General features: G+C 36.0%; 2 protein-coding genes across 2 annotated transcripts; both read left to right on the top strand.

Moving 5' to 3' along the window:
* The first annotated feature begins 5058 nt into the window (after positions 1 to 5058).
* Positions 5059 to 8061, top strand: LOC145799602 (uncharacterized). Its single transcript, XM_082889202.1, has 6 exons — positions 5059 to 5128; positions 5246 to 5371; positions 6257 to 6400; positions 6515 to 6644; positions 6810 to 7094; positions 7401 to 8061. The coding sequence occupies exons 1-6, from the start codon at positions 5059 to 5061 to the stop codon at positions 8059 to 8061; spliced, it is 1416 nt and encodes a 471-aa protein (XP_082745328.1).
* A 16958-nt stretch (positions 8062 to 25019) lies between these two features.
* On the top strand, positions 25020 to 25304 carry LOC114296778 (VQ motif-containing protein 10). The gene has a single exon (XM_028241100.2). The coding sequence runs from the start codon at positions 25020 to 25022 to the stop codon at positions 25302 to 25304; it is 285 nt and encodes a 94-aa protein (XP_028096901.2).
* The last annotated feature ends 489 nt before the right edge of the window (positions 25305 to 25793 follow it).

The raw sequence follows: 25793 nt of genomic DNA, 5'->3' as shown, positions 1-25793 counted from the left end.
AATAAAACGTGGCCAAACATGGCCCAGGCATCAAGCCATAAAGTTAGCATGCAAGGCATACAGGATACGTGTCATATTTCCTAGAAGGAGAAAAGCTGCAACAGAGAAGCAGTTACTGGCAGTTGCAGAGATCATGGACATTGAAGTGAAAGTAGCTGGCCATATGATGGGACACATGGTAGCAGAGCAGCAGTGGAGTTTGAAGACCAGCAATTTAAAAGCTTGAAATTCGAAGTTAAAAAGGATCTTCAAACAAATTTACAACCCTTATAGCATTAGGAGTAACTTAACTTAGTTAGTTGTTACTTAGGAGTAGTTTATCTGTAGTTCAGTTTCTGTAACTAAGAATTCTCTGTCGATTGTCATGTATATTGAACTGGAAGTTTAATTTTACTGATTAAATTCCAAGTTTGTTTGTTCAACAATTGATTTTCAGTTTATTCCTTCTTGTTTCTTCGTATCACAGCCTCCAAAGAAGTTCTTGAATCTGTCAAGGCATAGAATGTTCAGACCACAATTGCTTGATTTGTTGTTGTTTGCAAAAGTTTGTTTTCTCTGTCGAATCACCCCTGTCGATTTAGCCCAAACCGGATTTTTTGCTAACATATTTTGGCACGCCCAGTGGGACCTGTCTAATTTGGAGTGATAGCTAGGAAGAAACAACATGAAGTCTTTGAAGATCTTGAGAAAAGGATCGAAGATGAAGAAGAGTTGGACGATGGAATTGAAGGAGTACAAGACAACTTAACTAATGGCCATTTAGTGGCCAGGCAAGAAATAGGCCAAGGAAATGGCCAAAATGTGGCCAAAACTGGCCAATCCAGTTGTCCACCAGTTGATCCAAGAAAGGCTCTTTTGCTGCATACCCAGCAAGCAATTGGTTCCATGTCAGCATATGAGAACCAAGTGATGATTGATGACTTAATGGCTTTGTTTGAGAAAGCCAACATCAAGCCTAGTCAATCAAGAAAGATTGGAGAGAAAGCACAAGGAAAAAAAGCACAACCTAAGTCTCAAATGGCCTCTCAATAGCATGAAAAAGTAAGTGAACCTCTATCATTTTATAGACCTCCCATACTCCAAGAGAGATATGAGAAGGGAATAAACATAAATCCAATGTTTGAGAGGGAACAACCCACATATCATTCAAACCCAATATTTAATTACAATGTAAATAATATGGGAATGAAACTTGGGGGGGGGGCAACTAAGGCCAAAAATGTATGATAATCTTGCATTTGAAAGGCCTGGTTATCAGGCTATGGCAAAACAGAGAAATAAGCCATTTAATCAAGTAAGGCCTCAAGATGCAAGGGATTTTACCATGCCTCAACCATATTTTGAACCCTACATGAGGCATCCAAGGCCTAGAAGGCCTGGTCTTCCTAATCCTTACTTCCAATCTGAGGTTAAAGGAGGAGGGCAGCAACAGCAATACTTAGAACCTCAAGGCAACAGACAACAAATAATGAACATCATACAGGAAATGTATGGTCCAGACTTGAGAAGGCCAAATAGACCAATGTTTAGGAGTCCTTACCCTCCATGGATGGAAACAATTCCCATTCCAAGGAATTACAGAATTCCTGAGTTTACTTTGTTCACAGGGAAGGAAAGACAATCAACCATAGAACATGTGGGCAGATTCATACTCCAGTGTGGAGAACTTGGTTATGATGGTAATTCAAAGTTAAAGCTCTTTCCTCATTCTTTATCGAAAGTGGCATTTACTTGGTTTATTAACTTTCCAGAGAACTCTGTTCACACTTGGCAAGACATGGAAAATTAGTTTCATGCTCAATTCTTTAGAACTGAACCTGAAGTGACAATGGTGGACTTGTCAAAATTTAAACAAAGACAAGGAGAAAGTGTAGAATAGTACATCGACGGGTTTAAAAAAGCAAAAAACCGTTGTCATGTATGCATGCCTGAAATAGAAATAATAAGATTAGCCCAAAATGGTTTAGATTTTGAGCTTAGGAAAAAATTTGAAGGCATGATGTTTAGGGATTTATTTGAGTTGTCTTAAGGGCAACTAGTTATGAGGCCATTCTCAGAGAAGAACAACATAGAAATGCAGCCTCATTGGGCACTTATTATCAAGAAGTTGAATTTGACATGGAAGTTGAAATAGATGTTGCCCAAGTAATAGGTAAAAAACCTGTGGTTTGTGAGACATTAAGAAAGACAGGCCAACCTATAAGCATGCCAACAACACAACCAACCAAAAAGAATGTGGCTATATCACATAGACAATATTCTTTTGATTTGTCTAAAGCAAATGCATTATTTGATGAGTTATTAACAAATAAGTTTTTAACTTTAACTCCAGACCACAACATTCTTAAAGAAAGGGACAGAGTTGGCAAGGAATATTGCAAATAGCATAATTCTTTCAGACATTCTACTAATAATTGTGTTACATTTCGCAATTGTGTGCAGGATTTAATTCAGAAAAAGATGTTGAAATATGCCGAAAAAGATAAAGGGGTAATGGCAGTTGACAGTGATCCATTTCCTAGTATGGTGGAAATCAATATGGTGGCTATTGATTAGAAGAAAAAAGGGAAAAATCCTAGAGTTCTGTTGGTGGAGTTAGAAAAACTTCACAAGGAAAGGCTGGAGAAAATGGCAAAAGAAGCAAAAGGAAAAAGAGTTCAAAAGGAACCAAGTGAGAGTTTCATTTGTTTCAGATGTGGTTCTGAGAAAGAAAAAACTAAGGCCATTGTGATTAATGGGATTCAACAAATTGGAAAAGATGTTGGCCTGAGGTTTAATACTATGGGAAGTGGGGATTTACAAATTTTTGATAGCGATTGTTTGTTCTATAATGGAACAGATCCTGGAATTTTTGGACCTGTAGAGAACTATGGTAAGGATGATGCTCCATTCTTATTCCAGGGAGCACCTGTTCATCCATGCTTGGTTGGAGCTAGTAATGTGAGGGCTATGCTCAATCAACATAAGGGTTCTAAGCCTTATGGAAACCCAAAGGTTTTGACTAGGCCATATAGTGGCCAGCAGCAGCAATTTGGTGCATCACATAGTGGCTATCAACAATTTGGAAGGCCATATAGAGGGCATTAACAATTCACAAGACCATCTGGAGGATATCAGCAGCAGCATCATGGCCCAAGAGTGAGGCCAGAAATGCAACTAGTTCAGCCAAGAATGGTGAAACCTCCAATACCATCCCATTTGGGATAACAATGAGTGTCACATCCAAAGTTTTCCATGAGTGGTTGGAGACCAATGGGAGAAACAAGAACTCAGAAAATGAGAGAACAAAGAAGGTTTCATGCTATGATGTCCATTGCTGCAGGGGATAAACCATCTGGAAAACAAGACTTAGTGTGGACTAGGGAAAGATTGGTTCCTGCTGCTAAAGGAAAAGAAGTGAAAGGTTCAACTTCTAAGGCCCATCCAGTGCAAACAGTTCAGATTTTGAAAAGGAAAATGAGACTAGAAGAGACTGAAGATAGACCTGTGGGTAAGCTTTTAAAGAAGGCTTTGTTAAGGCAAAAGCTGAAACAGTTAGAGAAAGATCTGATGTCTGATGAAGAAGATAACAATAACAAAAAAGATGTGTTAATGAAAGATGATCAAGATCAGGAGATGGTCATTGATAACAAGAATGTTAATGAAGGGGTTGAAGAAGATGAAGTGAAATCAGACAGTTCTGGTGGTGACTTTGGAGAAAAGTTGGCTGCCATTCATTTTGGTTCTTTGCCCCCTTCCAAGGAGTGCAACATGATTATGGCCATTCCACAGAGGTTTCAGGCCAAACCAAACTAGCCAGATGACTTAGTAGGTGATGTTGAAGATTTGACAGAACCAGCTGTTCAGATAGTAATAGTTGAGACATATGCCAAGCCATTGAGATCAATCGAGGTCATTAAGTCTGTCAATGGAGAGAAAGTTGTACTTCAAAAACCAGAAGATGAGCTTATTAAGCATTTGAGGCCTCTGTATGTTAAAGCTTTTTTGGATGGAGTACCAGTGGAAAAGGCATTGGTAGACAATGGAGCTATTGTCAACATTCTCCCATCTAGGACACTGAAGGCTATTGGTAAGTCTGTCGATGACTTACTTCCAACTGAGGTAAATATAAATAATTTTTCTGGTGGATCATCTGAGGCTAGAGGAGTAGTAGCTTTACAGCTTCAAGTTGGTTCCAGATTAATGGGAACAACTTTCTTTGTAATATACTCCACTTCTAATTACAATGTGCTCCTAGGTAGGGATTGGATTCACCTTAATGGGTGTGTACCTTCGTCTCTACACCAAGCATTAATTTTTCTAACTGGTGGTGGTTAGAATAAAAAAGGAATGGAAATCTTTTGGGCTGATGCAAATCCTTTTGTTGCTGGTGTTAACAACATAGAGGCTGTGCTGTATGATGAGGATCTGGGCCTAGTTGTGATTGATAAAGAAGAAGTCAAATCGCAAGGGAAAGGCTTAACAACTGAAGGGTTCAAGGCCTTCATTGAGGAAGGTTTTAAGTAGATAAGCCAGGAATTGGCCAAACCAAGCCTGAAGCAGAAGCAGAAAAGGCCTGTGATAGAGGAAATTGCTGAAGATGAGGGGTGATGCAAGTGCAAGTAACAGAAGAAGACAAGATGGATGAAACAGCTGATGTAATTAGATCTACTTTTTCTAGGCTTTTTTTTATTTCTTTTTAGAAAGTAAGTTTAGCCCTAAGTGTTTGCCTAATTGTTCTTGGGCGGAATGTGTAATCGACAGTAGCCCTCTGAGTTATAAAGAGGTGCAATTGGAACCTCTAAAGGCAGCTCTTGCCAAACTTGATGATCTCAAGGTAGATGTGCAAGACTCTTTAGAGGAATATAACTTAGGAAATAAGGCTTGTAAGAGGCCCATCCATGTAAAGGCTAATCTATCTAATGAATGTAAGAGCAAACTAGTTAGTTTGCTTTCTGAATATGTGGTTGCATGGAATTGTGAAGAAATCTCCGGATTAGATAGAACATTGGTGGAGCATAGACTCCCAATTAAAGGAAATTTTATTCCTCATAAACAAACCCCCAATAAGGATGACTAATGAAGTCACCTTATTGGTCAAGGAAGAGATCAAAAGGTTACTCAATGCAGGTTTTATTAGAACAGCCAGGTATGTTGAATGGCTGTCTAATATTGTCCCTGTAATGAAGAAAAATGGTAAGTTAAGAGTGTATAAATTTTAGAAATTTGAATCTAGCAACTCCTAAAGATGAATATCATATGCCAGTGGCTGATCTGTTAGTTGATTCAACAGCCAAGACCAAGGTTTTGTCCTTTATGGATGGATATGCTGGGTATAATCAGATCTTTATTAACCCAGAGGATACATATAAGACAGCATTTAGATGTCCTGGTGCCTTAGGGACATTTGAATGGGTAGTCATGCCTTTTGGATTGAAGAATGCATGAGCAACTTATCAAAGGGCAATGAACTTCATTTTCCATGATTTGATTGGAAAATATTTAGAAATTTATATAGATGATGTAGCCATCAAATCTGACAGTTTTGATGAGCATCTAGAACATTTGCAGTAGACATTTCAAAGAATGAGGACATACAAACTCAAAATGAACCCTTTAAAGTGTGCATTTGGGGTATCTGCTGGAAATTTCTTAGGCTTTTTAGTACATCACAAAGGAATAGAAGTGGATGCTAATAAAGCCAAAGTCATTTTGGGGGCAAGACCTCCACCCAACAAGAAAAAGTTGTAAAGTTTTCTTGGAAAAGTAAATTTTTTGAGGAAATTCATAGCTAATTTGGCCAAGAAAACTTTACCATTCTCTCCTTTAGTGAAAATTAAGGCAGACCATGAGTTTAAATGGGAAGTGTGCCATCAAGAAGCTTTTGACTTGCTAAAAAAATACTTGACAAACCCTCTAGTGCTTATGCCACCAGTGGTAGGAAAGCCTTTGAAATTGTATATATCAACTTCTACCCTGTCAATTGGTTGTTTATTGGCGCAAGAAAATGATATGGGTCATGAACAAGCCATTTACTACCTAAGTAGAAGGTTAAATGACGCTGAAACTAGATATAATTCTATTAAGAAATTGTGTTTGGCACTTTATTTTGCAGCCATTAAATTGAGGCATTATTTGCTGCTAATAGAAGTGTTTGTAATAGTACAAACAAATGTTATTAAATATATGTTCTCTAAACCAATTTTAAGGGGGAGATAGGGTAAATGGATATTAGCATTAATTGAGTATTGTCTCAAATATGTGCCACAAAAAGCAGTCAAGGGGCAAGCTTTGGCTGACTTCTTGATGGAACACCCTGGCACTTTTGTCGATTTAGACCTATATGAGGTCAATTTGGTGGAAAGTGAACCATGGAAATTGATGTTTGATGGTTCAAAAATAGATGAAGGAGTTGGAGCAGGTATTGTGTTGATTGCACCAAATAAGCAAATGTATCAATTTACATATCAGTTGAAAGCACAACATGTACAGTCTTGTAATCAAGCTGAATATGAAGCCTTGATAATTGGTTTAGAATTGGCCATAGAATTTAGCATTAGAAGCCTCCAGGTTTTTGGAGATTCCCAGTTAGTCATTAAACAAGTTTTGGGAGAGTTCAAATATGTCAGTGGTGCACTAGAAGAGTATTTAACTGAGGTCAAATGGTTAACTTGTTTCTTTGACCATATCACATTCATACATAGGTTTAGACTAGAGAATAAAGAGGCTAATGAGATGGCTTAAGCAGCTTCTGGACTAAAAATACCTAAAGGAGCTCAGGAAAGGGTGATTCAAATTCAAAAAAGAAACTTTTCTGCACTTAAAAATAGGTGTAGGAATTTCCTTCCTATTCTCACTTTGGATGTGACAGAAGAAGATTGGAGATTCCCTTTAATAAAGTACCTATCGAATCCTAGTGAAAAAAGCTGTAGGCAGGTGAGTTTTCAAGCCCTAAACTATGTTGTCATGGGAGATGATTTGTTTAGAAAGGCTTACGATGGTTTGACTCTGCTTTGTATTGGTAAATTAGACCAAATGAAAGCTATGGCTGAAGCACATGAAAGAATTTGTGGGGCCCATCAAGCTGGTGATAAAATGAGATGGCTGATTAACAGGTATGGTTATTTTTGGCCATCCATTACAAAAGATTGCATAATGTATGCAAAAGGATGTCAGAGTTGCCAGAAGCATGGCAATATTCAAAGGGTACCAGCTACCAGCCTGCATTTAGTGGTTAAACCTTGGCCTTTTAGAGGATGGGAAATGGATTTAATTGGGTAAATTTTCCCAGCATCTTCTAAGGCACATTCTTACTTATTGGTAGCCACTGACTATTTTACTAAACGGGTAGAGGCAATACCTTTAAAAGTGGTGACACAGGTCCAAGTTATTGAGTTCTTGAAAAAGAATTTGATACATAGGTTTGGTTTACCCCAATCTATCACTGTCGATCAAGGTACAGTGTTCAATAGGGATGAAATTAAAGAGTTTGCCAAAGAATACGACATTCAGATATTAAACTCTTCACCATATTATGCCCAGGCAAATGGACAAGCTGAGGCAACAAACAAGATTGTCAAAAATACTTTAGAGAAAATGATTGAAGACAATCCTAGAGATTGGCATAATCTCTTGTTAGAAGTGCTTTGGGCTTATAGAAATTCCAAAAAGAATAGTACAGGTACAACTCCATATGAGTTGGTTTATGGGCATGATGTTGTATTACCTTTGGAAGTGACAGTAAGATCCAATCGACTGGCCGAGCATTTGGATATTCCTATGGATGAATATTCAGAGGCATTATCGATTGAGTTGCAAGATTTAGAAGGAAAAAGAATTGTGGCTTTTAATCATTTGGTGGCTCAGAAAAAGAAAGTTGAGAGAAGTTATAACAAAAAAGTTAAGAGTAAATTATTTTCTGAAGGAGAATTAGTGTGGAAAACCATTTTACCAGTTGGATTTAAAAGCCCAGAATATGGTAAATGGTCTCCAAATTGGGAAGAACCATTTAAAATACATAAGGTTCTTAGAGGAGAAGCCTATCATCTTGCTTCTTTAGAGGTGAGCCACACAGAAGGATAATTAATGGCAAGTATTTAAAGAAGTATTATCCAACCATGTGGGAATGCATGAGTTCATACACATGAAAACAAAGATAAATGACAGAAAGAATAAAGTCAAAACAAATGTAATAAGTATTTTCATTAAACTTGTATCAAAAGTACAGAAGGACAAATAATATATATATATATTTTTTTTATATTTGGCCTAATCCCTTTGGAAATACATTGAGAGTCTACTCCAAGCTTGAAGAGCAGTCTGATGCTTTAGCTTATTTTGCCTAAGTTTGGTTTGGGCTTGATTGAAAGCTAGTGGACCACTTTTTGCTTGAGCAAGAAGGTTTGGAATTTGCTGAGAAAGGTTGGCTTGCTCTTGTTCGATGGCAGCTTTCTAGGCTCTCACGTGGGCCAATTGAGCTTCTTCTGCTGTAAGAGTGTTAAATTGAGCAATGAGGGATTGTGATCTAGCTGATGCTTCAGTTAGAGCATGCACTACTTCCCTCACTTGCTCAGCTTGATTCTCAACAGTTTTTGGCTCAATCTGAAATTGATTGATAGCCATTAAATGCTGAGGAAGCTCTGAAATGAAGGTTTGAAAGATTTGCACTTGGTTTGAATCAAAAAGTTGAGGCATCAGTGGTGCAATGGCTCCCAAACATATAGTCAAAATTGTAGTTTGAGAGAGAGCCAAGACATCCAGTGGTTGACCAAGTAAATTAAAAATTGTTCAATAAGTTCTTTCTCTTCATTGGATAGTTGCTTCAATTTTTCTTCAGTAGTCAAATTAGCAACCGTTTCTTGAACAGCAAAAATTCCCAAAAGTAAATCTTGAATGGAAGATGAGGAGATAACTCCAGGCTGTAGTTATAAAAAAGTAAAGTTAACAAATGAAGAACAATGAATATGGAAAATGATATGAGAGATTATTACCTCTGTGACAATAGGAGGTGAGGTAGAAGTACCCAAGATCTCTCTTGAGGGACTTTGAGCTGGTGTAATCTGCACCCCTATGTCAGCAATCAATGATGTTTGAAAAGGTATCTCAGTCTTGCATAAAAGAATGAAAGGGGATTGTTTTTAAACCGTATACATCTAAATATATATATATATATATATATATATATAAATAAGAATAAGGTGTATGGGTAAGAAAATGTTACCTGTGTTGGAAATGACTGAGTAATGGAAGTGATGATAGTTGGTTAAGGAACTCTCATATATCATTTAAAACCTCAATGTCAGCTTTGTCAACTTCATTTAGAAGGTTGTCATCTGGCTCAAAAACATGGTCATGGACAGGAGAATCTTTGTCGATAGGAGATGTGTGGTTGTCAGAATTAGTGGGTAAGTCAATTGGAGCTTCTCTGACATGGTCTGAATTAACTGGATCTTCTTGAGCATGTTCAGGAATTGCTGATTCTTCTGGAGAAGAGGCCACACCAGGAAAAATGATGACTTCATCAGTTCCACGTGGCACCCCTCTAAGAGAAAAGGCCATTAGGTCTCCTAAAGCCACTTCTTGGGGAATTTCAGACAAAATTTGAGCCAGTTCAGGAGCCAAGTTTCTTAAACTGGCTCTCCTTTGATCAATTTGTTCTTTCTCAAGGGGGTTTGGAGACTATGGCAATTTAGTTTGGCTTTCAGGAGGATTAACTTGTGCCTCAGCCAGTTCTTCATTCTCAGGAAGAGGAGGAGATAGGTTGGTATGAGTTTCAGGTATATCTTCATGAGAAGAAGAAGATGTCGCCAAAGAAACAAGTCTTCTCTTTTTGTATGACTTAAGATATGTCTGAAAGAGAAAGAGGAAAATGTTAGACAAGCAAAATAGAATGTCATTATGTTTAAAATGATAACAAAATTGACAGATTGAGTAAGATTTATACCATTATGGGACGAGAAGATGAACTACTAGAAGAAGAAGAAGCTGGTGCAGCAGGAGCTTGTGAAGGAACTGGTTGTTCTTGCTTTCTTTTAGGTCTCCTTACAAGTGCTGCACCACTGGAAGAGGAAGAAGCTGGTGCAGTCGGAGATGGTGGAGGAACTGGTTCCTCTTGTCTTCTTTTAGATCTCCTCTCACGTGTTGCACCACATTCCGATGTTGGTTGAGAAATACCATCTTCTGGTTGTGATTGAGATGCAAAGAATTTTTGAAGTTCTTCTTCTCTAATCTGAACCCTTTGTTCAGTCTCCACACTTGGGTTGTAAGGTGTGAAACCTTCAGCATTAGTGGTGTTTAAGGGATTACCCTTATGCTTTCTTTTCTGGATAGTGGGAGTATGCATTTCTATAGCCAAATGAATGGCTTTGACTGGGGACTCAGCTGCATATATATAGAAAAGATATATCCTGTTATACACCCAAAAGAGAAATTTTAACAAGAAATATAAAGTAAGAAGAACATAGCTGTTTGCCAATGCTCATGGTTACTCCTTTTTTGTTGTCAGGATGCACATTCCAAAGACATATTTGAGTTTCTTTATTAAAGATTACTGCACTCATAAAAAGCCACCAGTCTCTAAATCTTGTAGAGAGAAAGGGTGTGACTTTGCAGTAATAGAAGCTGAATTGATCAAATAGTTCTTGATTGTGGGCTAGAAGGGCCTCCACATCTGTTTGATTATTGAATTGAATTCTAGCTCCAACTTGCTCATGAATAGTGGGATGAAAATATGGGCAATGAACAGTTTGATAGAGGCCCATTTGCTTAGCCCATTGACAGGGGTTATAGCTTTCAAAACTGCAGTTAGAAATTCTGTTAGTTGAAAGGGACCCTCCCACTAAAATGTATCTTGGAGTAAGGATTTGAGCCCAAAAATGCTTTTGTTGTTGTCTCAACTCATCACCCAATACAGAAGGATCATCATGGACATAGGTGAGGCTAGATGAGGTGTAGTGAAGTTGGTGAAAAGGGATGAAAAGCTGAGGATCTCTATCGATAGGTAGTTCATAAAGAAAAGTGAACACCTTAATGAAAGAATTAGAGGTGGCTGGTCTAAAGGAAATAAAAAATTCAGCATAGCTTTGGCATGTGGGGATAAATGGAGTTTGAGTAGTAGCCCTAATTTCAGGAAAATAAGCATAAAACCAGGCTTGGAAGAGCCAGAAAGGACCACCACCATTATGATCAATTTTTTTATCCACTAAAGAAAAGAGACCTCTGTATAAGGTGCCTAGTAAAAAAGGGGCAAAAGCCAATTCTATACCCTCCTGAATGCAAGTGGCTAATGCTAGGTATTCTTTAGTGATTTTCAAACCAGGAACACAAAGAAAATGTTGGGAAAGCCATAGTAAATAAAAAGCTGTTCTTTCCTCATCTGTGGGTTCAATGCCAAATTTTTGGTACTTTGTTTGAAATTTCCCATAACTGAGGTCAGTGTCCAACTTGATACGTGTTTTTGGGTTTAAAAGGGCACTGATATGTTGACCAAAAAAGGGGAGGCCAGTCAAATGGACAACATCAAGAATAGTAGGTGACATCATTCCACATTTTAGAATGAGGGAATTACATGATGAAGACCAAAAACATGTAGCAGCACTAATGGCCCATTTGTCCATATCTAGAGAGAAAGTTGATAACCTGATGACATCGTAAATACCAAAAGCTCTCCAGAGATCAATGTCGTATATCATCATTCATTGGACCCATCGTTTCCAGTTTGGATTAGGTCTTTGCCATGTGCGTAGAGGATTAGGGCTGGAATTCCAATGGTTCCATGACAGCTTTACTTTGTTGAAGAGTAATGTTTCAGTGTCTGCAATAGGATAGTACTGGGTAAGCTCATCAGGAATGATTAAATTGAAAGTAGGGCCCAGTTCTCCTTCTGCAAAGTTGCCATGGTGTGGGATAATGCAGCTGTTAAAGATGTTTTGGCGCAGTAGCTGCTGAAAATCGATTGGAAAGCATTGTACAGCTGATGACTCAGTTTGTTTCTTTCCTTTGACCGGATCTCGTTTGGGCGCCATTAGAGAGTGTGAGCATAAGGGTTTTTCGAAGTCAGAGGGTTAAAGAAGCAAATAGCAGAGAAAGTTAGAGAATAATGGAATGATGTTTTCAATTCTGGCATTCAAATAGCTTGTAGTGGGCTTACTCGAAGTTCTGGGAAATTATGTTGGATTAATTTTTAACATTTGGGCCTTATTACAAATTATGGATAAACAGCCCAAATATTTAAATGTCCAACTTTATTTCTTTTAAATAATCATTCAAGGCAAAAACTCCTTTTTGTTTTGAATGAAGGGGGCATTGTTGACACTAAAAATTGTATATTCTCTGTCGATTGTATGTAACAAATGCAGAGAATTGGTCCAGCGGATGCTAGGTTTAAAGACTACGAGTTTCCACAAGTTTACAAGTAAAAAATGAGTGAATATGAAGCCTAGAATACAGAGCAAGTGACAGAAAGGAAATAGTTAAAGAGACAGACGTGGCAGTTGCAGTTTTCCTGTCGATTCGTCTAGTAATGAAGTGGAACGTGGCCAAACATGGCCCAGACGTCAAGCCATAAAGTTAGCATGCAAGGCATATAGGATACGCGTCATGTTTCCGAGAAGGAGAAAAGCTACAATAGAGAAGCAATTACTGGCAGTTGCAAAGATCATGGGCATTGAAGTGGAAGTAGCTGGCTATATGATGGGACACTTGGCAGCAGAGCAGCAGTGGAGTTTGAAGACCAGCAATATAAAAGCTGGGAATTTGAAGTTCGAAAGGATCTTCAAACAAATTTACAACCCTTATAGCATTAGGAGTAACTTAACTTAGTTAGTTGTTACTTAGGAGTAGTCTATCTGTAGTTCAGTTTCTGTAACTAAGAATTCTCTATCGATTTTCATGTACATTGAACTGGATGTTTAATTTTATTGATTAAAATCCAAGTTTGTTTGTTCAACAATTGATTTTCAGTTTATTCCTTCTTGTTTCTTCGCATCACAGCTGAGAGGGGAGATTTGCGTGTTAGTACGGTCGAGCTACGATAACGGCGATCATGACGAACCGCACACCGCCGAGCAGACTCCTATCTTGCTCGGCCAGCGGCCTGACTTATACGGCTGAAGAGGTCGATCGGCCAGGCACGAACCAATGCCTGGCCGAGCTGTAACAATGCCGAGCGCGCAGCAGTGTTTGACGACAAAGCTAAGAGCGGTCCGGACCGGACTTGAGATGCGATTAGCGTCGGCATGCGCTTAACCGATCGGCCGAGATTGACGGGCTTAATGAAGAACGGTGGAAGTCCAGCGTGCTTTATGGCCATTCAGTCGGTTGGGACCGATCATAAACAGCCCGGCCATGAGCATAGCATTTTGGCCCCTTTGCCAAGGGGCAGGTCGGCGTTCATTAGCTCGGTTATGTGTTCGAGGAGGCAATTCTCCACAGGGAACCAGCTGGTCGTGGTACTCCGGTTAAGTGTGCCAGCTGGGCCAATGGCGTGATGGGGAGGACATCTACTCCACCCACGCACCAATACTGTTGGACAGTTCTGCGTGTACTGGAGGGGGGACTAAGCCTTTACACGCGTAAGGTGGTGAGAGGTGAGTACAACCACCTGTCCTGGGAAGGATAGCAGAGGTAGTGCGTGCATAATCTTGAGGCTGCATGGCCAGCCTTGAAAGAGGGAGGAAGACGAACGTTAGAGGTATGCAACTTCTCCCCCAAAAGAAAATACTCTCTCTCTATCTGTCTTCTCCTTCCTCAAGTGGACTGACTTGATCGTCGGAGGGTCTATCCGGCACACCACCGCTGGGCAGCTCACCGTTTTTGTGTTACCAGGTAGACGCCGTCAAGAGAAGCTTGGAGTACAAGGAGTACGGAAAGCAGAGGATATTTCGCCCCCGTACAACAGCCTCGAAAGAAGTCCTTGAATCTGTCAAGGCATAGAATGTTCAGACCACAATTGCTTGATTTGTTGTTGTTTGTAAAAGTTTGGCTTCTCTGTCGAATCACCCCTGTCGATTTGGCCCAGACCAGATTTTTTGCTAATAGCGAGATATTTTGAGTGATGTGCTATGTTAGTATGATGGTGACTTAATATAGTACTCCTATCTTATTCCTTTTCGTCAGGTTGCACATTCTATTTTTCCTTATAAAGAGTGGATTGAATGAGAGATTGAGAAATGATACCAGATCTAGACGAGTGAGAGATGTTGGGAATTGGATCGAATCTGACTCGATCTATAACCTATAGAGTGTCCATACAGGTTACAGGATTTTTATCATATATCATATAATTAATACAATAATTATTGTATTATCTTTTAGAGTTTGAATTAATGATTAAATAAGATAATTATTGAATTACCTTTAAGAGTTTCAAAGATTGTAGAAGTTTACATCCCTATCTACAAATCATATCTCTATATATCAAATATAGAAAGAAGCAGAACATGGTATGTGTTTTACTCGGATGATATCTCTTAGAATTATTTCTCTATTCATCTCTCTAAGGTCACCATTTTTGTACCTTGGAATTTGGAGTATGTGCTTTCCAAGGGAGACTCTAGTACCCTCTTTACTTAGAGGTGAGCATGGTCCGGATTGGTCTGGATTAGGATAAAACTAGAACCAATCCGTTATCTACGGTTCTTGAATAATTTGAACCAATCTAATCTGTTTAAATTATGGAACCAATCTGAACCAATCCATTTAAACACGGATTGGATCGGTTTAGGACCACAGATTCACATAATTAAATAACAAAAAAAATATATATAAAACATTTTAATTTCATAAAAATATAAACATAGCATTATATTAGTTCTATATTATTGACATGTCTTTCTATAATAGCGACATACTGTTCTAGAATTTAAACAATCATAAAAAAACTGGTTTCACATAAGTATTTAGACCATTACATATTAAAACTAAAAACCAACAAATAAAAACAATAAAAGAAGATACAATGCAGGTTTAGGTTTGGGCTTAGGTTTTATATGAAATAAGAGAAGATATTATGTGGAAGGGTATATAATACAAATATAATTTATATATAATCCGAATCGGTTCCAATTCGGAACTGTGGGGTTCAATTCGGAACCAATCTGTGGACTACGGATTTTTAATTTTTCAATCTAGAACCGAACCACGGATTCAAAAAAATCAATCCAAACTTACCAGATTAGATTAAACAGGATCGAATTACGAATTTTATAGATTTCTTGCTCGGCCCTATCTCTAGTGGCATGGCTCATAATTCAAGTTCTGGGATCGTAATCCGTGAGTGTTTTTCTGCATAATGGAACCCATTATTTCTTACAGTTACCAAAAAGGTAGAAACACAAGTTTCTAAGAGAAAATTCTATAAATGAAAATTTCAATTTATTTATGTTGTATTTAGTTAGAGAATTTGATAAGAGATTTGAAAAGAAAAAAAGAAAAAGTAAGTAAAATGTGAATAAAATATATTTACATTTCACCTATTTTCACACACTATTTCCCTTTTCTTGTTTGAAATCTGTTCTCAAATACCCCAACTAAATATAGTGTAATGAAATTTGGTAGTTGTTAACACAAACAAATTTCACAGTGAAAATTAATGGCTAAACCAAGACAAAGTTTACTTGGTGGTTGCGAAAGTGGGGATGATATTGCCACGGCCCGAGGGGAAAACTACTAAGACAGGTTTGTCTCTTTTTTCTCACATCTTCAAATAAAATAATAAAAACACTTTTATGCTGTTTTTTTTTTTTTGAAAGTGAAAAAAGGCGCTCTATAGGGCAACACAGTATTTATGGGTCCTGACTCCGATATAAACAATTGTCGATCAGATTTAATCCAATCAATAAGAAGGTAAAATAAACAATTGTGGAGAGAAACATAGGTAAAATAAATAAATATATAAATAAACAAATTTTGTCAAGATTTGTAGGAAAAATAAATTTCCCTTATGAGTTGTACATATTTCCATTACGTTTTAAGACTTTCTATCTAAACAAACACATAATTTTTTTTTTTCTTTCACTTTATTATCTATCTAACCAAATTCAGCCAAGAGAAAGGAAAACGAAAAGCAGAAAAAGAAAGGAAGGAAAGATCACAAATGAGGAATCTAAGAGGTGTTACAGAGATTAAGGCTCCGTTTGTTTCACCGGATATAAAATAGAGGATATAATATGATGTGGGATATAGTCAGGATATGTAATGAATAGGATAGATGTATTGGATAGTATATCCCCCAAATCATGTTTGTTGACTTGGTATATAAGACCGGATATATGTTATCCATGTTTGTTTTATAAAATATATTGTGGGATATAAACAAGTAATTTCCAAAATTACCCTCATAATATATTTTAAATACCCATATTGCCCTTATGTCCATCAAAACCAAATTGTTCAAATTAGGAAAAACTAATGTAAATCAACAAATTAAAAATTCATATTATTTTTTATTTGAACAAATTAAATATTCGTATTAAATTCAATAATTTTTCAAAACAAAAAAAAAATTATATTAAACTAATGTCCACTGATAAAAAATTTTATATTATATTAAATTCAATAATTTTACCCCCCAAAAAAAAACTAATAATCATTCTAAAAAAATTTATCTTACAAAATAATCATTGAATGAAAAAAAATAACATCTTTATTCATTCATTCATCACACATCATTATTCTTATAAAATAATCCAAGCCATTATAATTAAAAATAACCTTCATTCATTCTAAGTAAATGATAACATTTTTTTACAATAGATAACCTTCAACTTAATATATTAAGCATCATTCCAACAAAATAAAGCAATACTAATATTAAGCATACTTCAGCTTACTTACAACCCCAACAATTAGATTGAAACTAGGTACAAAAGCCATTTCTAGGGGATGTAAACCAGTTAGTCTGTCAAAATATTTCTAATCCTCCTAATAACTATGCAAAATAGGCACTACACATGTGCCTGAGGAGGAATAGCAATACTAATATTATAATATATAGATAGATATATGTCATTAGCCTACAGCAAACACACTAAACATTTTAAATCTGGATATAAACTAATTATGTAAACTAAATCATTCCCTGACTTCAAAATCTTCCCATGAACTTCCCTCCCAAACTTTAAACATTTTAAATCTTCAATTGTATTAAACACGCTACAATAAGTGTAAACATCAGATTTTACATTGTTTTCACACATTTTAACATACAATTCCAAAGCTTCTTGACTACACCCATACCCAATTCGGAGACACACTCGTGAACTTCTTTGCCTTTATCAGCGTCACCTAAATTCCCAACTGCCTTCAGAACAGAACTTCATTATATAAAATCTGGATATAAAATCAGATTATCTTTAAACTATCTTTTCCAATATATAAAAATCTAATTATGTAAAAAAATCAAACTCTTCATAGATTATTTATTTATTTTTATTTTTTTTAATGTCAAGAGTTTGATTCAATCAAATTCCTAGGCTTTACATACAAAACAAATAAATTTTTATTGCTTGAATCAAAGCCCCAAAAAAATAAAATAAAATAAAATAAAACAGAGATATAAATCTGGTTCATATAAAACAATGAAACAGAGACAAGGTTTTTACTAATTGAATCGAATTTGATTGCAAAACAAACAAAGCCCTCTTATGTTATCTCAGTGGGTTTACAAAACAAACAAAGCCCTCGAATTTGATTACAAAACAAACAAAGCCCTCTTTAGATTGAACAAAAAATTCCAAAAAACAGTGGATTTATTCGAAAAAGAGCCAAAAAGTTTGAAAAGTTCCTAATCAATGGGTTTACAAATCAGTTTAAAAAATTTCTGTTGTCTCAGTGGGTTTAGAAATCAAAGTTCAAAAAATAAATTTAGAAATCAGTGGGTTTAGAAATCAGTGGGTTTAGAAATCAAAGTTCCAAAAATCAGTTTAGATTGAAACTTTCACAAGTTTCTGGCCCTCTTCTTTACAATTTTTTGTTCCAAAAAACAGTGGGTTTATTCCAATCGATTTTTGTTAGAAATCGTACAAACAAAACCTAAAACCAGAAAATCAAAAAAAAAAAAGAAAGCAAGGTAGAGGGAAAAGATGATAATCACCGGAATGAAGTCTTGCCAACGGAAATCAGCCACAAAATTTCGCAGATCTACACGATGTAAACTAGAGCCTTTTTCTCTTCTGCTGGATGTATATGAGCTGCATCTGAGCCCTAGTCTGTGTATATAAGATAGACGAGGGTATATTGGACTTTTGAACTCATATCCCAGATGAAGGGATATGATATAACATGGGGGGGCTGGGATTGTATATCATCCAAATTTGGGAGATATACAATCCAAAGGTATATTATATCCCTTTCAAACAAAATTTGCAAACATGGGATATGTGGGTCCCATTGGATATCATATCCAATCCCAGTCTCCATATCCTGCAAACAAACAGGGCCTAAGTGTTGGTTTAGGAGTAGGCTATTTTATTAATTTTTTATTATTTTTGGCTAAAATATAAGATATATATATTTTTGGCTTTGTTTGGTTTGGGTCTCAAATTATGATTCCACGCACATATTCCAACCCTTTGTTTGATTATAGTTTTCAAAATATGATTCCAAATCACATTTCAAAACATATTTGAAAACATGTTTGGTAAATCAGAGAGTTTTTGCATTTTTGGGTCTACCTAGTTGTCCGTCCGAACATCCTCCCAATGCCTGACCGGTTGACCGGAATAGTACTTTTATTTTATTTTTTGCAATTGCCACTTGTTATTTGAAAAAAAAAGTTATATATTTGTTTTTGATATTTTTAAAATATAAAAATAATTTTTTTAAGACCAAAATGACAAATTATTTGGCCATTTATTTGAAATTAACAAAAAAAATTAAATAAAAATTAATTTGTCACAGTAATTTTTAAAAAATAAAAAACATTTTTAAACAAAACAATTAAAAAAAATTCCAATCAAAAGTAATTTTAAAACACTAGCTGAGAATTTTTTTTGACAAAAAATAATATATATATTTTTTAATATTTGAAATAAAAAAATGATTTCAGAACTTTTTGAATTTTTTAAATAAACAAATTATTTTTTTCAATAATTATTTTTTTGAATTGAATTTAAAAAAGAATTTGGTTATGAGTTTTGAATAGAATATTCAATAAAGTTTTGAATTGTGTGTTTGGTTATGAGTTATATGTTTTTGAATTAAGTTTTAAAAACTCTTTTTAAAATTCATAATCAAACAACTTTTCTTATTTCAAAACTCATGTCAAAAAATTCAAAATTTAATTCAAAATTCAATTCAAAACTCATAATTAAACAAAATTTCTCTTTTCAAATCATGATTCAACAACTCACAAATTCAAAATACAACTCTATTATCAAATCATGATTTTAAAACTAAACAAACACAACCTTAGTATATTTGGGATGATATTTTAATTTTTTTTCTTTTTAAAAAAAGTGCAAAAAGCAAAATGATTTTTTTTTTTGGGATTTTTTTTGTATAATTTTTTGGCCTTTTTGATTTTTTTTTTAATGATTTTTTTGACTTTTTAACTATTTTTTGAACTTTCCAAACTTAACCTAACTTTATTGGGACAGAGGGTAGGTGCTTTGATAGCACCGGTGCTGTTACGACTCACCAGATTTATTTCAAACGTATTTTTGATAATTCGAACGGTTGATATTATAGTGTGAGTCAAACATGTCATCTATATAAAAATTGAGAATAATTGGACATGCGTAGCCTTATAATCGGGACCTAATTATTTTTTAAAAAATTATTAAAATTATGCTAAAGGTTTATTTTTATAAAATATAAATGTGATTTTGTTATGAGTTATAGATGTTCAAATAATTTAAATTTTTTTTTTTAAAAAACAATTTACTTAACGAAATCTATAATATAAGTAATTTAAATTATTAAAATAAATTCAAAAAACACGCCGCATGTGTCACGGCACACGTGCTGCGCATTTAGTCACGACAACAACCTGTGTTTTGTTTTTTAACGAAGTCACAACAACAACCTGTCACTCTACTTATTGTGGTACCTCTCACTCAACTTATTGTGGTGGTTGGTTTTTGCATGAGACGGTAGGTTGTGGCAATCGCTACAGCATGAATTCCTCGAATGGTCTTACACTTTCAACACATGTAGGGACAATGTAGACAAAAATAATTAAATAAATAATAAAAATAGAAAAACTTAGAAAATGAACTTACACCTTTAAAATTTCAATAGTCAAGAACTTTAGCTACAAAATATTAAGACAAAGTTTAGTAAGTTGAAAAAAAGTAAAAAATTAAAAGTTATTCAAAAAATTAAAAAATTATCACTATTCACTAAGGCTATGTTTGTTTGGGTGGACATGAGCTTGGGATTAGACTAATAGTCCAATAAAATTATTAATCCGATGTTTGGTTAAACAATTGAAGTACGGACTAATTATTTTAAACTTGACTATTAGTTAAGATAAGATACATAATCCAACGGATTCGTAGTCGTAGGACTATTAGTCATGGGAATGCTAATCCAGTCCGTCCAAACAAACATGGCCTAAAAGTCAAAAATTACGGCTGCACAATTCCTAATTCTAATTTTCCCCTACACATTAATTTCTACAATTTTTTAATACATTAATTCACAAATGGCAATTGGAAAACAAAGGGTCAAACTGTGGGAAAGTCGAAACGTGACACAATCCACGTCGGAAAAAAAAAATGTGTCAAATTATTTGTGTTCACGTCACAACCCACGTCACAAAAAAAAAAAAGTGTCGAATTACTTGTGTTCAGGTCACAACCCACATCACAAAAAAAAAAAAAAAAACAACAAAAAATGTGTGAAAATACTTGTGTTCACGTCACAACCTACGTCTCATGTTTTGAGTGTTACACACTTACTAAATTAAAAAAAGTATTAGTGTGCTTTTTCGATCAGCGTGACATACAAACACCCATTCACCGTATCTCATACAAACCCACACCAAATGTCAATCAATAATATTAGTAGTGGCAAAACTGTCAACAAATAAATTAAGGGACCACCTAGTCACTAAGAAAACATTCAGGACCTTATGGATTACAAGTCCACAATATGGCCTATTTTTTTTTTTATAAAAAGTCAAAAAGTTAACCCAAACATCCATATTTTTTTCCTCAATTTTTTAGTCTAAAAAGATAAAAAGTATATTTATTTAGGACACCCCAAACAACCCTTAAGTGTGACTCGAAGTCATAAAAAAAAATTGGTTAATGATGTATAGCTAATTTTTCCCTACAAATAAAAGGTAAGACCAAAAAAATTAATATAAAAGGGTGAGAAATAAGAAATAATTGCAAGAAGCATGGAAATGTGTAAATAATTACATCATAAGCCAAAAGATGCATACCGATATTCTACCGCTGATTTATTTATATGTAAACTTATTTCTATGGATCCGAAAAGGACTTATATAAATATTTGAGTGGAATGATGGCAACTTATAAGTTGAATCAACTGAAATAAAAATAAAAATAAAGCGAAATATTAACAATAGTCATTAAGGTCATTGTCAGTATTGAAAAATGTATATAAAATATGTAAAAAAATATTGTAAATATGTATTCGGACTACTAATTAAGGTCAGTGTTAATATTATGTGATTTTTACTGACAGTCCTCAATGTTGTTATTAGCAAAACCTAAAAAATTGACAAATAAATGAGATCATAGGTAGAACGATGGCTCATTATATCATGACCTAATAACCCAATAACACAATAACACGAATATTAAATAGATAAGGTTAATGTTGAACCTACATAACACAAGTTGATATGAGGTGTAAATTTGGCCCACGGCCCGTGGGCTGCCTGAAACCCGCTTGTAGCTCGGGATAGGCCCGGCCCAGTTAGGCTTGGGCCCAAGCCTAGCCTGGGGCCATCATTTTGAAGCCCGACCCATGGGCCATGGTCTCGGCTCGCCTGTGTCTCAGCCCATCGGTCCGTTCAAGGCCCACTCAAAGCTTGGCTTGAGACTCAGCCTGCCTAAGACCCAGTGTCATATTTAGTGGAAAAGAATAAAATTTTGATGAAAAAAATAGAATAAATAAATAAAAATATTCAGGCTCGTCGAGGCACGGCCCAAGCATCGACCTAGCCCGAAGCTCGGCCCGTCGGCTCGCCTAAGGCCCAAATACCCCTAGGCCTGGGCCTAATTTTCTAACATGCAAACCGGCCCGAGTTGACCCAAATTTTTTGTGAGAGCTCGGGCGGTCCGACATGGGTTGGGTTGGGCCAGACTGGCCGAATTTACACCCTCTATATATTTTAATATTATTTATACTGAGGAGTGACATGACATATTTGAATCCCTTATGTAATTTTATCCAACCCATTAAAAAGTATGTAAAAAAAGATTTCAAGGCTAATATAGATTTAAAAAAAAAAATTAAAGATAATGTATTTTTCTAATACTTTAGAGTTAATATACTAAAAAAATATATATAGTAATATGATATAGTTTTTGTAAATTAGGAAAATAAAATTGAGTTAAAATTAAACATTCATATAAATAATTTCATTCATGCTATGTTTGGCATGGACTTTTTTTTTTTTGGCTATGTGAGCTACAAAAAGACAAAATAGGCTAAAAAGTCAATAAGTTAAAATATCACACCCAAGCCATAATCATTTCATTTTTTCTCTAAAAAAAGTCAAAAAAGCCAAAAGCGCCCATCCCAAATGAATTTTTTTAGTTTCAGGCTAAAATAGATAAAAAGTCAATTCACATCCCAAACGAATGTTCAATAGCAATTAGTTTCATTAAATTTAACTTATAATTTTTTTTTTTTAATTTTTTAATACAAAAAATTCACATGACAAGTGAATATGACACACCATAATATGACATAATAAACTAGTTGTGTAGGTGCCGTTTGGTAACACTTACATTTTCAGTTTTCTGTTTATATTTACAAAAATTTTAAAAACTCAAATAAAAACTTGTTTGGTAAAATTTTTGATTTATAAATCAGTGGTCTCAGTTTATAAATTTGGCCAAAAAATGAAAACACAAAAAATGTGTTTCCGTTTTGAGTTTTGAGTTTTTTTTTTTTTTTTTTTTTTTTTTTTTTTTTTATTATTATCCAACACTAGCCACCACTCGCCACCATTTTCCACCATCGTCTTCTGTCACCACCACCCACCCCCCACCACCACCTGCTACCACCACTCACCACCCACCACCCACCACCCACCCACTGGCCACCATCACCTACCCCTCGCCACCACCACCACCACCCACCAGCCATCCACCCGCCACCACCACCACCACCCACCACCCATCCACCCGCCACCACCCACCACTCGCCACTACCATCCGCCGCTCGCCACCTACTTGCCGCTGCCGCCACCACTCACCACCCACCTGCCACGACCATCCACCACCTGCCACCTACCACCACCAGCCACCTGCCACCCACCCGCCACCACCACCCACCACCACCACTACCACCACCACCACCACCACCACCACCACCACCACCATCACCCACCATCCACCTGCTACCACCACCCACCACCTACCACCACCACCACCTACCACCACCACCACCACCACTCACTCGTTACCACCTGCCACCGTCACCCACCCACCCACCCACCACCACCACCAGCCACCTACCTCCTACCACCCACCCCCACCCCCACCCGCCATCCGCCATCCGCCATCCGCCACCCACTTGCTACCACCCACCACCCGCCACCGTCACCCACCCACCCACCCACCATCACCACCCACCACCACCTACCACCTGCCACCACCACCCGCCACCACCACCTCCCACCACCCGCCACCGTCACCCACCCACCCACCACCACCACCCACCCGCCGTCACCACTTTCCACCACCGTCTTCCACCGCCAATTGTTACCACTTGCCATTTCTCACTCTTTTTTTCATTTTTAAATTTTTTTAAACATTTTGTCAATTACCAAATGCGTTTGTAATTTATGTTTTTTTAAAAATAAACAAAAAATAAACAAAAACCAATTTATAAAATTTTTGTAAATATAAACTGAAAACGTAAATGTTGCCAAACACATCCGTAATGTTAGAGTAATTCTAATACAAACTCAAAATCACAGGACTCAAACAGGACACGTTGACCTCTACTTAAACCCTCTGGCTTCCTTACATTAAAAAGAAAAAAGCAGAAAAACATTTTGGAAAGTGTTTATGGCATCAGTTAATGCAATATTTGTTTTGACTTTGAGTTGTCTTGAATTTCTTCCTGCAAGATCAAATTTGAAAAATTTGAATTTCATGTATATATTTGACTAATTTTTTTTAAATATTAAAAAGATATACTAATCTTTTTTGATTTTATTCGGTGCATAAAAAGTAAAAAAATTACATTCAAATAAGAACAATTCAAAATAATAATATTTTTCTAGAGATACAAGCAAGTGTGTCCAATGCAAATAAAAGTGATGTTCCATGGCACAACTGTAAAGTACAATTATTTTGAGTTTATTCCTATTTAAATACAATTTTTTTTTTCATAAAAGTTCTAAAAATCTTTTTAATAAGAAATGAATGTCAAATTTAAAAGCCTTCCTTTGAATCTAGACTTTTAATAAATATTTCATAACTTTGAGCCAATTTTTGTATATCCAACGTTTGAACAATTCAAACTGGGTTACCACATGCCACTTGAATTTTATTTTAGAATCAAGTTGCATAATTTTGGTCACAAGAATGCTTGCTTAATATTCATAGACTGCGTGCCTGCTTTGACTCGAAGACTTTTGGTCCTCCTAGACTGCCTCATTCCCAGTCAACTGGTCCATCCCCCTAGCTGTCCAAACCCCACCTTTTGTCTTCCTTAATCAAGCGCGCACACACACATATAATATATATATATATATATATAAACCACACACTCACTTCAAATTCAAGTCCATTACAAATTATATATTGAAGATACACACACAAACAAACACAAGCAATCTATTAAAGAAAGCAAAGATCATCACTGTAACAGTGAAGTTAGTTTCTTCCATGGCGGTTTCTTCTACTCATGCGCCTGTGAAAGTGGTTTATATCAATACCCAGTACGTGGAAACCGATCAATTGAGCTTCAAATCTGTGGTACAGAGCCTTACAGGTAAGAACTCTGCCGTTGCATCGGTGGAAGATGGTTCTTTTGCAGCCCAAAAGAGAAACAATTGTAGTGGCAGCAGAGGCAAAGGCGACGGTGTTTCAATTTTGTCAAAAGATTTGCGAACTGTGGACTTCGACAGATTGTTGTTTGAGCTGCCTTCCATGGAGGAGTTGAAGTGGTAGTTGTCTCGGTAAAACTGTCTTCTTTCCTAGTTCGCCACATGTTTTTTGTTTTGTTTTGTTTTTTTAATAAATTTTTTTTTTGGAGAAATGAGTAGAACTTACGTTGTTGTATTATAGGTAAGGGTAGAAAAACATGTGCTTGAATTCTTTTTTGATTTTTTTGATTGGTTAAGGCAATGGGTGATCTTCATTTAAAGGAATAGGCTCTATTATTTGGGAAATACTCCGGGTGTGCAATGGATACCATTTGTAATTTTATAAAATTACGTTAGTTTTTACATATTTTCTTTATTTTTAGGTCGATGAAAGTTAATTGTTAATTTGTTATATTAGTATCTATAAGAGTTAGCTTGCCAATCCTTACAAAGTATTAAGTGCTTGCCTCCTAATTCGACTCCCTCTTAGAGAGAATGGAACCCATGATTTCTCCTTAGGGACTAAGCCTTTAGGATGGTAGCCACCTAGGCTAGACCTAGTTAGTTATTTACG

This window comes from Camellia sinensis, chromosome 9 (genome assembly GCF_055761805.1).
Source record: "Camellia sinensis isolate YWXY chromosome 9, ASM5576180v1, whole genome shotgun sequence".
NCBI lineage: Eukaryota > Viridiplantae > Streptophyta > Magnoliopsida > Ericales > Theaceae > Camellia > Camellia sinensis.
The sequence above is the reverse complement of the archived record's forward strand: the minus strand, read 5'-3'. Positions and strand labels throughout refer to the sequence as shown.